The following is a 13532-nucleotide window of genomic DNA, read 5'->3' as shown; positions in this document are numbered from 1 at the left end:
TATGTACATTTTCTGAAAGACCACGATGACAATTTTGTCCTATAAACACATCAGACACTTAAAATTTCCAAATAAATGGGTTAAATCCTTTTGGATCCGTTTAGAAAGAAACCAACGTGACACCGTAATCATCCTTCTACCATTGTGCTTTGGTCATTTGGTTAAAGTACTACCTACTCCGTCTCTGAACTCCAACAAACCAAAATTATTCGTTTAGGACTCCATTCTTTAAGATCCAACAACAGGAAATAGTGTAATTTTCAGCATTAAATTGGGGTGAAGTCGCTGCTACAATAACAATCCAGCAGACTTCCATACGTTTCCACGACAGTTGGGTCTACGTGACAGCTATGGATCCAGGTTTTTATGCGGCCAAGGACTTTCAACTTGGCAGTATTCTTCCTAATTACTTCAGTGATGTTTTCTGTCGCTAAAAAACAACAGGCTTCCAAATTTTAAAATTAAAAATTTGTAATTTCAAATAAGAAATATCTGTTGCATACTCTCTGGCGCTAAGCTAACGTTGGAAATTTTTTTGAAAATTAATCGTTCAATTTATAATTTTTTTACGGAATTTTTTTATATAGTATATAGTTTTATTTTTGTTTAAAGCTATAAACTTATCTGGTGAAAATATTCTTTTATTAAATTCGCATTTGTCATAACGCACATCAGCTTGTGCATACTGCATACATACATATGTATGGGTATAATTAGTGAAAGTTATCATCTTGTGAAATTATTTGTAGAGAAAGAGAAGCTGTGGACAGTTTCCAACAAAGTATTATAAATTCTCTTAGAAAATGGATCCCTGGTGGGGTTCACGTACACCCAACCCAAAAGGTAGAGAACTTTATAAATGCATAGTCATACATTGTTATATTCTGAATCACGATGCTTGTTACACCCAGAATAAAACGTCGGAGACCTTATAATGTATGTGTTTATAAGGAGATCTATTACGAGATTCAATACTGTTTTAGAAAAATCACTGAAACTTCAAATTTAATGGTTATGTTTATTATCATTCGAAAGAACATTCTTTGACATTTATTTTTTGGAGATTATCTCTTTGAACTGTTGACCGCAGCTACGTCTCAGATGGTCCATCTGATGAGTCCAATTTTAAATAACTCGTTCCAGTATTTTGACTGGTAACTGGCGAATGACACGTGTGATATTTTGCTCCAAGCCCTGAATCGAAGCGCGATTGTCCGCCTAGGCTTTAGACTATACACATCTTCACAGGAAAAAGTCTAACGGCCCAAAACGAGATTTTAGCTGCTCACCGAAGTGTTTTCTCAATAAATCCATTGATCGATGCAATGTGTGGGAAGTGGCGCCGTCTTATTTAAACCAAATGTCACCGAGATCACGAGCTTCAATTTCAGGCATCAAATAGTCGGTTATCACGGCGCGATAACGGTCGCCTTTGACAGTGACGTTCTAACAGGCATCATTTTTGAAGCAATATGGACCAAACTGTTGCCTTTTCCAGATAAAGTGACAGGTTTTGAATCTCTTTAGGTTGCTCTTCGTCCCAAATGCGACAATTTTGCTTTTTTACATACCCATTGCGCCAGAAATGGGCATCATCGCTGAACAAAATTTGGTTCGAAAAAGTCGAATCTTCTTGAAACTTTTCAAGAGCTCATAAAGCGAAGCGATTTAGCTTGGGAAGGTCGAGCGGCTTTAGCTTTTGCACAAGTTGTATTTTATCCGCTTTAAATTTATTATTTCGACAAGTCGTATCAAATTCTTTACAGATCCTGAATTTTCATAATAAATTTGAACGATTTGTAAACGTTGTTCAGCGCAAGTTTTTCCATGATGAAATGCCAAATCGAATTCTTGTGTGGAAAGTTTTTTAATTGACGAGATATCTTCACGAAATTTCCTATTCTTTCCTGGGACACCAGAAAGGTGCAATCTCCGAAGAAGTTATTCATATGGAGTCACTGTACCCTATAGCTGACTGACCGATCACAGTTCTGATCTTCTGATCTGATAGCATCGTTGTATTTGTGAAGGGTACTACAACCTGCCAGAATAATGGAACGTTGCGATCAGAGAATAAAATTCTGACTTCTTGGTGAAGAAACTTTGAGTTTGTAATTTTATTTTAGCGATTTTGGAGCTACTTTTTGACTCCCAATGTCCGATGTCAATCGATGTGTTTGAATCCAACTGAGTTCAAACCCCCGGTTATATGGATTCACGGCCAACTTGTCTCCTAATGTTATTTTAAAACTTCGTGGTTCTTATGTAACAATATCGCGACTTCATAGGCATACGATTTTTTTTAGCATTTTTCTCGATGCAAAAATACTTCGACTTCGTGGGCTCTGACCCTTATGGAAACCGCTTTGACTATTTTCTCGATTGAAGCGCCAGCTGTTCATGTGAATTTATCACATCCCAAAGTGTTGACAAATAGACTCTCTTCACTGCGACTTCGTTTGTGGAACGAGTCAAAGGCAGATTTCGTTTCAAGCGTTCGAGCTGAGGTATGTCGCTACTTTACACTTACGATAAATTTGGCATATTGGCATTTCGTATTTATTTATTTGTTGTGCTAACTGATTAACGCCTTCTCATATGGAACTCGCTGAGACATTTGTACGTGCTCACATACACACCGACAGGCATAGACGCATGCTGCTAATATGTTTAGCCGCTAATAGAGAATATCTAGTTTGATGTCATTTCGAGCTGAGCACCGGAGATCACAAGTCGTGACGGGATTTTTAATTTATACACACAGCGCTTGAGTGCATATTGAGTTTTGTATTGGAAGCGACTGAAGGTAGAATCGTCTAACAGCCGCTGCAGTGGTTGATTATTGCTGTTTGAGACTGTTTCGAAATGCGTTTTGAAATAAACGAACTTGTGTTGCTGGCGCTCGCCTTTGCGCGTCATTGTGCGGGCATGATGCGTCCGAGCGACGCGCTGTCGGTAATGGCTGGTGAGGGTTTCACGGCCTACTTGGATTTACCGAAGACCTTTGGTGCCATCGAGAATTGTTGGTTTCAATTTGGAGGTAAATAAATGTGCGACTAACTTTTGTAAGAAACTTCTATAACTCTGCAGTGTTCTTCATTTATAGCTGAGGAGAAAATTAAGCTTGACTTGAATGCCGCTAATGCCATCATAACGGCGAATGCCGAGGAAGTGTTACCATTCTCAAGTACCGTTTGCGGTATACGTGTTAATAAAGTGTCCTACGCTTCCGCGGATACTTGGAAGCTGGAGGTTGAGAATGCGTTTGGTGATTATGAACGCGGCGAGCTGAAACTCTCCGTACTCGCTACGCATAAGAAACACTTCAATACTAGCGTCCAGTTAGCCATTGGAGAGGGCGCTATTTCTTGCAGTTTGTCCGACACTGCGACAAAGGAATGCAAAATCATCGATCATAAGAGGAACCAGGTTTGGAATGCGTGCAATATTTATACGACGATAAAACCGAATCGAACATTCGATTGTTATACCAAAAATTGGGGCAGCATGACGCAGAGCCATGAACACATTGTTGTTGAGGCTAAGAATAGCAGCTTGTATACTACGGCTAGTGTAACGGAAGGCGACGACAGCGTTGTGATGCGCTGCCAGTTCAAAAGTGAGCTACGCGGCTGTCAGGCCGAATCGCCAGGTGGAAAGACTGAATTGTATCTTATGGAGGGATTGTATAATGGACGTTACTCGGCCTATGATACATTGTGAGTAAAATTATGATTTTTTCTTGAGGTATGCAGATTTCGTTTTTCTTTAGCCAAACTAAAACATTTCGGTTTGAATTAACTTGTGGGTTTGATACTGTCTGACAAGTATAAACCTTTTAGTTGAGACAATTTGAAACCTGACACAAGTTTCGCCTTCATCGAGATTCGAATGAAATAGGGTTGCGTGTCAGAGAACGGTATTGCTGAGATCAAACACCGTATAATTTCGATTAGGTGTTACCAGCGGTCTGGTAATGTGGAACGTGCTCCTCCAGAGCTTAGACGCATAATTCACGTTTAAACTTTCCAGCTTGAACAAAATCATATCATGAAGTTGTATCAGTTTTCGCCGTTTCAGGTTATTAGATGTGAGTTCTTTTTGTGCTCTCAGAATTTATTTGAAATGCCTGAGATATCAATGAAGAATATATATAAAATGAAAAGTCCCAGGTCTACTTTATTAGAATACCTTTTTTGACAAAGTTCGTTTTTTTTATTTATCATAGTTCCCTTCAAAAGTGATACACTGATTATAACGACCCTTCAACTCTTCGATACCATTTTTATAGTAGGATTTGTCTTTTGCTTCTAAATAGGCCTCAGTTTCGGCGATCACCTTTTTATTCCATGATAATCTCTTTCCAGCGAACATTCTTTTGAGATCTAGAATAGGAAATAGTCGTTGGGGACCGGATCTAAAGAATACGGTGGATGCAGAAGCAATTCGAAACCCAATTCATAGATTTTTGTCATAATTTTCACTGACTGTTGATACGACGTCTTGTCTTGGTGAAACAGCACTTTCTTTTTCTTCATATGCTGCCGTGTTTCCACGCTTTGGGGCGGCTTCATCGTTTGCAGCCCACTCGGATGACTGTCGATTGGACTTCGGACTGAAATAATGGAGTCATATTTCATCTACAAGTATTGCAACGAATCGGCGCAACAACTCGGTTTTGTGAACATCTCCAAACACCGCCCCGAATCATGAACTCGTCGTTGTTTTTGGTTAAAAGTGAGCTTGGGCCGCATCTACTTTGCACAGAGCTTTTTTATACCCTTATGTGAGTAAATGATATGACGTACACGTTCAGTTGATATCTTTAGAGTGCCTGTTATCTCGAAGAACTTCACCTTAAGGTCTTCCAAGATTGTTTTGTAGACTTTTTTGATGTTTTCGTCGGTAATAAACTCTTTTGGACGTCCATTGGGTTCACCGTATTAGATGCTCATTTCACTAGGTCTTAACTTAGCATACCAATCCTTGATGATTGATTTTCCCGGGGCAGTATACGGAAACCTGTCGTCAAGCTAAGTTTTTGCTTCAACTGTATGTTTTTCCTTCAAAAGACATTAATTTATCAACACGAGGAATTGCTTTTCATCCATTTTTTTTCAATAAGAAAAGTTGCTTCATTCAAAATGATATAATTCACAAAGCTAAGGATTTAATAGCTGTCATACACGTTCCTATTGAAGGTTAGGGCCCATTAAAAATCATAAGGATTTAATTTCAGTAGTGAATCCATGTGTCAGGCCGGGAACTTTTCAATTGATCTTGTTTTTACTAGGCAGCAACACAGTACGAAGTAATTTCCTCCTCACCATTTCCATTTTCAGATATTCGAAGCAGCGGTGTGCCTTGGAAATCCCTAAACCCCTCAACGAATCTGAATTGGGTCTATGGCGCATATATAACACAGAAGTAGTCCCGCCAACAGGTTGTCTCTTCTACATTGGCAAGCCGAAAGCACAAATTATGGCTGAGGAGCTCAACACTCTGAACGATATAAAACAAGTCCACGCTTACGATACAGATAAAAACATCGAGTTGTTTACCTGCGAAGTACCCTTCATTATATACGACTGTTACCTACGCGATCCCAATAATACGGTATATTTTCCGGATGCCATACGATTTGAGCGCACGCGCACCTATGGTCAATGCCATTTCAGCAATATGCCGGTAATTGCAGGCAGCTGGATTTGTGGTGCGCGCGGGCATGACTATGCCAAAGAAGTACTGCAGAATTTTGAGGTTAGTTTCACTAGAACTGCAATTCTCGCTATATACTAATATACTAAGAGTGTTGGATTTTTAGGTTATAGTTAAGCCAAAAGTCGGTGAGGTGCTCACTGAATCGCTGAAGCTGAGACGCGGCAAGGCGGTAGAGTTGATTTGTCAGAGCGCTTTCGAGGAGCCACTCACCCATTGCGCTTTCATCGATCCATTGGGACGTGTACACTTGGTGGGCACAGCGCACAGCATCAAAACCGCAGGGTAAGCACCTTACTTATTTCTTCTTATTATTTGTGTTTTTTCACACTGTCGATTTACAGTCACGTGAAATACTACGGACGCGGCTTACTTTGGGGTGATTGTGGCGCGCAGATTATGGAAACTAACAGCGATGATTATGGCATTTGGAAGTGTCAATTCGTCACATTCGCCGACAAACGCACTTCGATTTTTACACTGCGACTGCGTGAATCCGGTAGGCGGTTATACAAAAGAAAACTTTAAGGTTTTTTTCACACACAATTTCTTATTCGTTTCGGCAATCTCCTCTCTTGTTTTGCAATAGTTATTCCAGGTTCTGCGATCGGTCTCGGCGTTGGCATCACAATCATACTTGTACTTCTGTTGGGTTTATTACTCGCAACTGTGGTTTACCGTCGTCGAAATCGCACAGCACAGCACAATTTCACTTCATCCGATCCGCTCGAGGCGAATTCGAGCAACTCTGTGGTAATGACTACGTTGGGATCCTTTGAACAGCCAAGTATTGAGAGGTTATAGTTGATATGCTAAATTTCCTAAAAACAGTAGAAGTAATCTTTTGATCCAATTATGGGTGGGTTATAACTTAAGCTATATGAATTACTTAGGATTGTGTTCATTACTTTGTATTATGTATAATTAAATGTTTATTAAAAAAACTTAAGTTTTATAAAAAGAAAAACGTGGGAATATATTATTGGCGCTTACATCCTTGATAGTTATGGGACCGTATCTTTTGTTCTTGCTGCTGTTCTTGAGTCATGAGTGGGAGCCGTTGTCGACAGGTTACTGTGTGGGGCTATGCTAATTTATAACTATGGAAGCCAAGTCGGGTGTGCGACGACTGTCTGTTTGATGACTGAAGATATTTCGTTGCTCAACAGTAATAAATCTTCGGTTGCCGATGGATTAGTGACTGAATTATTCAAATAAGCTAGTGAGGAGCGAGGAAAAAGATATATGTATTACTGGGATCGGCTTGCTAATTCAAAAAAAGTGGTTATATAACAAGCTCTAACAATTGTAGTGGAATCGGCAAGTTATACTCGTATATCGTAAGTCAGGTTCCGAGTACCCTTCTAAGTTTACGGTGCCGTATTTTGAAATTAATAAATAAAAAACTTCATTCTTACTAGCGATTTTGTAAAAATGATCAGCCCTGCTCGGCTTTTATTGAATAAACAAAATTTTTTTTAAATTTTTTTATTAAGAATTTCATAAATATATTTTTTTAGTCGTCCAGCTCTAAAACCGTTGTAATTTGTTCAATTGGCGCGTAGGCACACGCAGAGTAGGTGGCGGCGCAGTCACCACCTTTTCGGCCAATGTGTTCCGCATGTCCATAATCTTTGTCATTCGGGCTGCCGAGCTCATCATGTGAGCGTGAAGGACTGTGGAAAGAAGAAATAAAGTAATATTAAAATAGAAATTATATAAAAGAGAGAGAGAAAACTAATACACAGTAATGAAAAAAGATTAGTTCTTAAAACCAACAATTAAAAAAATAAAGCAACTTAAATTCAATTGAAGACATTGAATAATCTGACAATCTGATCAAATTTGAACCGGATTGGCAAAAAAAGAAAGGTTAGAGAAAGGTTCTGCGGCAGATTTATGGTCCTTTGCGCATTGTCCATGGCGAATACCTCGGTCGATGTAACGATGTGCGATGTTCTGTAAGAGATATACGACGACATTCAACGAATCAAGAGACAACGGTTACGCTGGCTAGGTCATGTCGTCCAAATGTATGAAAACATTTTGGCTCTGAGAGTATTCTACAAGGACCCACTAAGGGAAGAAGACCTTCACTCTGTTTGCAAAGACCAGGTGGAGAAGGACCTGGTTTCGCTTGGTATTTCCAACTGGCACCAAAAGCGAAAAAGCGTAAACTCGGCTATCAGCGCATAAGCGGTGTCTACCCAATAAAGAAGTAGAAGGCAAAAAGAAACTTCGTTTTATCGTACAAATTCTTATCATTGCCCTCAAAAAAATGTGCTGCTGAGCCAGTGCAACGCTTAATTCAATTTCCTATACACTTCTTATAAGCCTCGGATGTGGATTCCTTTAGCGAACTTTGGTTTTTTCCGTTTGTGCTCATTTTTGAAGCGCCTTCCGATAGATTGTTGAATAGATTCGACTTCATATTTATAAACCCACGCCTCTTCAACAGCGATGATGAGTTTGTTGAATGTGGGGTCCTCAGCTCCATTATCAACCATCTCTTTGACGCCCTCTACTCGACGTCGTTTTTTAAATAATCTTCAGGCCTTTTCGTACCATTCTGCCATTGACATGCTTCATACCAAAAATTTTAACTAAAATGTGTTGAGTCGATCCATAAGAGAAGTTGAGATCCTCTGCTCTCTCACTTTTGGTATGAGACGATTTTTGCGCACTGTGTCTTTAACTCTTTCGACGTTATCGCATGATGCAAGTGTTCGAAGACATCACCGCCTTCACTGTCTTTCAAATATTTGTGTTCGTGTTAAAGTACACTCCCCAAAACAGTTCTGCATCATTTTTCCCGATTTCGTAGCTATGAGACCATCCGAAACACAAACTCGTTCAATGATATTTTATGTTTCCAAAAAAACAATACATGGCGATCAAACTTCACACGAAAATAAGATGTACGAACCTAATACATTTTTTATCGATTTTTTTGTGCAGTTTATATGTATCAGTCCGGGTAAAATTTGATCAGATGTAATAAAAAGATAATAACTATGGTATGTTAATGAAAGCAAATTAAATCACAAAAAATTAGTTTGATTAATGTCTCTCAAGTTCTCTTACGTCAAAATAATGTGCAGTATCTCTCCCAAAATGCCATTGTCGTAATGTAACGGTACTGCCGCATGCTCACAAATGCTCCGCAGCATACATTCACGCCCCGCGAGGCCCACTCTGCTTCGACAAAACGAAAAGAAGAATAAAAAATAAGTACATCACATACAAATTTTATAATAAATGAGTTATATCAATAACTTCACACGCACCTATTCATTAAGATTTCCATGGCTTTGTAGATGAGCCAACGATAGGCCGCTGCCGTTTGCTGTTTGCTCTGCCAATTAGTGTGGAAGCTGGCACTTTGCCGCTCATTGCTCTTCTGCACATGCGTAATTGTGTTGTTGTGATAATCATCTTCGTCCCCAAAGCTGCGTCGGTTTACCGATTGTGGACTCAATTCTGTTGGGCGCCATTTATCCGCCGTTTCGGGCAGAAAATATTCTGCTTTGAGCACATAACCAGAGGTGACCGATTCATAAGTTAGATCCTCAACGGGTATACCAATGCCGCCAATAAACTAGATGGTAATTATTGTGAGAATAACGGTATAAAAGAAATAATCACGTGCGCATGTGCACATACTATACATATTTGTTAGCTTAAAGAGCGTAAGCATAGAGATATTTTTATGATTTTCGAGAGCAATTCTATTTTTACTACAAATTAGGCAGTTTATTTAAGCTTGGTGAATGGTTATAAGTAAGACTTATTAATAACAATTTGTAGGTGCAATGTATTATCAGCTTAATTTAGGTACTATACGCTTCTGAAGGCTTAGTGAGAGTATGCTTATAATAAGGTTAGGTTTGTTTGTTCAGAAGTGATTGAAAAGTGATTTCAGCAAAGTTGAGGTTAATTTTTTAAAGAAAGTAAAATAAGAAAGGAAATAATAAGTGATCCAAGTAGAGGTTCTTTTTTCAATAGCCTCTTTCGGACAGATCACGCGAGAGTCGTGTCATGCTTTCATGTAATTTTTGTTCAGTATTGTTTGGCATTTCATCATGGAACGACTTACGACTGAACGTAAACGTTGATTCAACTTTATTACGAAAGTTCTCGTTCTGCAAAAAATGTATTTCACGCGCTTCGCTTAACTTATGGTCCACATATTCAGCCTACGGAGCGTACAACGCTCAAACACCAGCACCCATCTGAGACCCAGCCGTAACTGTACACGCTCAGTGACGTGTACCCGTCGTGTGGAACGACTAGGAGAATTTTACCTCGAGATCTTAAATTTAAAGCGTACAAAATACAGCTTTCGACCAGAAACAGCGTGGGGTTGGCATTGCTCAAGAGATGTTGGCGGCGAACGAGATCTGCCCCAAAGGGTCATAACTGGTGACGAATTACAGGTTTATAGTTATGACGTGGAAACCAAAGCTTAATCATCTCAATGGAAGCAGTCGCATGTGCCAAGATCGAAAAAGCGAGCTAAGTTAGGTAGAAAGTGAATGTTTTGCTAACAGTTTTCGACGATTGCAGTGATGTCGTGCATCATGAGTCCTTGCAAAGAGGTCAATAAAGAACATTACCTGCAAATTATTCGCGATTTGCATGAGGTAATTCGTCAGAAATGTGTGCAAGAACTGATTAGCTTTTGTATTATGATAACGCCCCTACTTACACAACGTTGCTCATGCGCGTATATTTTGCCTAAAGGGGGTCCTCTTTTGAAATTTCTTTAAAAAATCGATTTTTTTATTGTACAAATGGAGTGCTTAAATTGTCTAGAATATGTTCGTAAAATGTTTTTTCGATCCGTGAATTAGTGCCGTCGCAATAAGACTTTGAACGAACCTATGTCGTGAGCATTGACATATCGACATCGAACTTTGACTCGCGTTTCCTCGAAACAAGATTTTTCGAATCTGCGGGCATTCCCGTTTTTGAACCAATTATCTTCGCGCCCCTGTGACTCATTTTGTTCCCAAAACTGAAGAGGCCCATAAAAGGACGACGCTACGATTGAGGAGAAGAAATAGAAGTAGGACCCAAACAAGGTAGCAAACAATTTCTAATTAAATTCGGAGTCAGTGGCCTCAACTTTAAGATCGCTCGTCCAATTTATGGGTACCACATGAATTGTCTGTGAAAAATTTAGTGGACCGAATTAACATCTGCGATTCTTCACTGAAACGAAATATGGTCAAGCGAGGTGAAGCTCAACAAATGGTCGCAAAGCCAAGATTGACGTCTTGAAAGGTTATTTTGACTGTTTGGTTTGACTGAGAAGGAATTATCCACTATGAGCTGCTCCAGCCTCGTCGAACAATTGATTCTACATTTTATTGTAAACAACTGATGAGATTGAAGAAAGCAATCGAAAAAATGGCCAGAACTGATCAACAGAAAGGGTTTCGTCTTCCATCAGGACACGATAGGCCACATACATCTTTATGGAAAACCAAGTTTGTGAACGTGTTACCTCACGAAATGGCCAAGTGAATTGCCCGCCTTGGTCGTGTGATCTGACGCCGTTAGACTATTTTCTGGGGCTACGTCAAGTCTATGGTCTATGCCAACAAGCCAGCAACGATTGATGAACTTCTTACGAATATCAAATGTGAAATTGCAGCAGTATCGGCTGATTTATGCTTGAAAACCGTCGAAAATTAGGAAATATAATATATTTTTTTATAGTCTGGATTTCTGCAAGCATGCCCATGCAAAAGAAATCGAATTCCTGACATAATTGCATCGAATTTCATTGATATCCAAACCGTTTTTGTTTTATTTAAAAAAACTTTTCATATTTTCGACTACCCAATATACCGGTTATTACTTTGAAATAGACAGCAGTGATATTCATGAATAAAAAACACTTTCTTAAGAAATACAAAATTTGCAATACTTTTTGTTACTTATTTCTTTTATTTATATTGGTTTTACAGGTTCGAAATAGTTTATCGAATCTATTAAAAATGCATATAACGCGAAAAATCAAATAACAGAGAGAACACACAGAAAACAAAGCGTTCATCCAGGCATACACTAGCTATACAAGCATCGCTTCGATTTTAAGGTATGCTTGTCAAGCAAAGCTAGGAAAGTTTTATCCAAATAAGCCAAGACAAATGAAAAAAAGTCATCACTGAACTCAACAACGATTTTAAGGCAGCAAATGTTCCACGTATTACCCACTCTTTTCGATACTGAGAGTGGTGGTGTTTTATGTTATTCTCATAAATTACGAGAGTGTCATGACGATCTAAAAAGTATGCAGAATTTATTTTTTCACCTATTTGGAACACTAATTCAACAAATTTTACGATAGCAGTTTGTTAGTCTGAGATTTTCGTTATTTTTTGTTTAGTGCGGAAGTTGAATGTTATTTATGTTATTTAGTAAAAAAAAGCTCACTGGGTTTTCACAGTTGAAATGGTTTACCACATTGCTTTTCTCACATTTTTCACTTGTTATACTTTTAACTTTTTTTAATTTTCGTATTAGTTTTTTTAGTTGAAAGTATAGTTAGTTAGATATACGAGTATTTGGTTTTATTGGTTAAAAAACATTTTTTCCACTGTGTGTGTTTACAGTTTCTCAGTTCCTTACTTGTAGACGAGTTGGCGCTGTTGGGGGATATATCAGTGTCCTAGCCTGTCTATGTTTTCTTACGTTAAATGCATGCGTCGAATTCACATAACCAAAGCACAGCAAAAATGGCCAGAGTGCCATGAAAACCGTTTTCAATGCCATCTTTCCGATGAGAGACCACGAAACGCAACACTTTCGAATTTATATACACGATATGCTTCGTTGACGACGCGCCATTAACTGATCTAAAACTGTCAGTTCAATTGGAAATTGTGCTTACGAAAGTGACAGCTCGCACTTAGTTGTGAAGAAATGTTCTGGCTTCGAGCTTTCTTTGTATATATAATACATACAAACACACAGCTATGAAAAGAAACACTTTTTTGTAGGCCCATATCACCATTTAAAACTCATGAGCAGCTAAGTGAAAGGTGTTACTTGAAATGTGTTTACGTACTTATTTATTTAATGAGCGCAGACGTAATGTTTAATTCATGCGATTAAGTGTAAATCTGTTCATAACGAATTTTTAAAAAGGTTCTCTGTGCTTGCCTATGATTTTTACATATTTGAGAACAAATATTTGAGCACTTACAGACCAAGCACTTCTCAGGCACGCGTTGAGTAAAAATAACGGTATTTGAATAAAATTTAAATACTGTTCTAAGTGAACAACTTAAATGGGTCACACGGGTGATTTTATTCGCATTCAGAAAAAATATTTATAGCACAGTACTGTTTACTAATGTTCTTTCAAGGACTTTTGAAGGAATTGACTCCAGGTAATCCATCAGTTTCGATGACAGTTAAGCCAAGGTGAACTCAAAAACTTCTTCTTCTTTACTGGCGTAGATTCCGCTATGCGGTTATAGCCGAGTTAAAAAGAGCGCGCCAGCAACAGCTTAAAATTCGAGATTCCAATGTAACTAAGTCCTTCTCCACCTGGTCTCAATGGAGTGGGTCTCTTGTCATCGCTCTTTTTCCCCCGGCGGGTACTGCGTCGAATACTTTCAGAGCTGAAGAGTTTTCATCCATTCGGTTGACATGACCTAGGCAGCCTAGCCACTGTCTCTTAATTCGCTGCACTATGTCAATGTCGTCGAATATCTCGTACAGCTCATGTGTGTGAATATCGAATCCGATATTTGCCGTTGCCAAAGCGCAAAATACCATAAATCTTCCGCAGACAATTT

General features: G+C 38.8%; 2 protein-coding genes across 4 annotated transcripts; one reads left to right on the top strand and one right to left on the bottom strand.

The window, feature by feature from the left end:
• The first annotated feature begins 2295 nt into the window (after positions 1-2295).
• Positions 2296-6681, top strand: LOC105233328 (uncharacterized). Of its 2 annotated transcripts, none has more exons than XM_011215383.4 (6): positions 2296-3040; positions 3107-3719; positions 5343-5760; positions 5825-6003; positions 6063-6247; positions 6308-6447. In XM_011215383.4, the coding sequence occupies exons 1-5, from the start codon at positions 2866-2868 to the stop codon at positions 6244-6246; spliced, it is 1569 nt and encodes a 522-aa protein (XP_011213685.2). In that variant the 5' UTR covers positions 2296-2865; the 3' UTR covers position 6247; positions 6308-6447. The 2 variants fall into 2 exon arrangements, with proteins under 2 accessions (XP_011213685.2, XP_011213684.2); XM_011215382.4 differs by having other exon boundaries at positions 2298-3040; positions 6063-6217; positions 6308-6681.
• Positions 6682-7210: 529 nt separating this feature from the next.
• On the bottom strand, positions 7211-12587 carry LOC105233329 (uncharacterized). 2 transcript variants are annotated; one of them, XM_029553422.2, is made up of 4 exons: positions 12358-12587; positions 9006-9316; positions 8803-8913; positions 7211-7394 (listed from the first exon to the last, which is right to left on the bottom strand). In XM_029553422.2, exons 1-4 carry the CDS (start codon positions 12499-12501, stop codon positions 7235-7237), a joined length of 726 nt encoding a protein of 241 aa, XP_029409282.2. In that variant the 5' UTR covers positions 12502-12587; the 3' UTR covers positions 7211-7234. The 2 variants fall into 2 exon arrangements, with proteins under 2 accessions (XP_029409282.2, XP_049310512.1); XM_049454555.1 differs by having other exon boundaries at positions 12421-12586.
• Positions 12588-13532: the final 945 nt, after the last annotated feature.

This window comes from Bactrocera dorsalis, chromosome 4 (assembly GCF_023373825.1).
Source record: "Bactrocera dorsalis isolate Fly_Bdor chromosome 4, ASM2337382v1, whole genome shotgun sequence".
Lineage (NCBI taxonomy): Eukaryota > Metazoa > Arthropoda > Insecta > Diptera > Tephritidae > Bactrocera > Bactrocera dorsalis.
The sequence above is the reverse complement of the archived record's forward strand: the minus strand, read 5'-3'. Positions and strand labels throughout refer to the sequence as shown.

Coding starts and splice junctions, on each gene's coding strand:
- LOC105233328 (XM_011215382.4), top strand. CDS start 2,866: ATGCGTTTTGAAATAAACGAACTTGTGTTGCTGGCGCTCGCCTTTGCG. Junction 6,004..6,062: donor CACAGCATCAAAACCGCAGG/GTAAGCACCTTA, acceptor GTCGATTTACAG/TCACGTGAAATACTACGGAC. Junction 6,218..6,307: donor ACTGCGACTGCGTGAATCCG/GTAGGCGGTTAT, acceptor GTTTTGCAATAG/TTATTCCAGGTTCTGCGATC.
- LOC105233329 (XM_029553422.2), bottom strand. CDS start 12,501: ATGGCATTGAAAACGGTTTTCATGGCACTCTGGCCATTTTTGCTGTGC. Junction 9,317..12,357: donor CAGCGCCAACTCGTCTACAA/GTAAGGAACTGA, acceptor ATTACCATCTAG/TTTATTGGCGGCATTGGTAT. Junction 8,914..9,005: donor ATGGAAATCTTAATGAATAG/GTGCGTGTGAAG, acceptor TTGTCGAAGCAG/AGTGGGCCTCGCGGGGCGTG.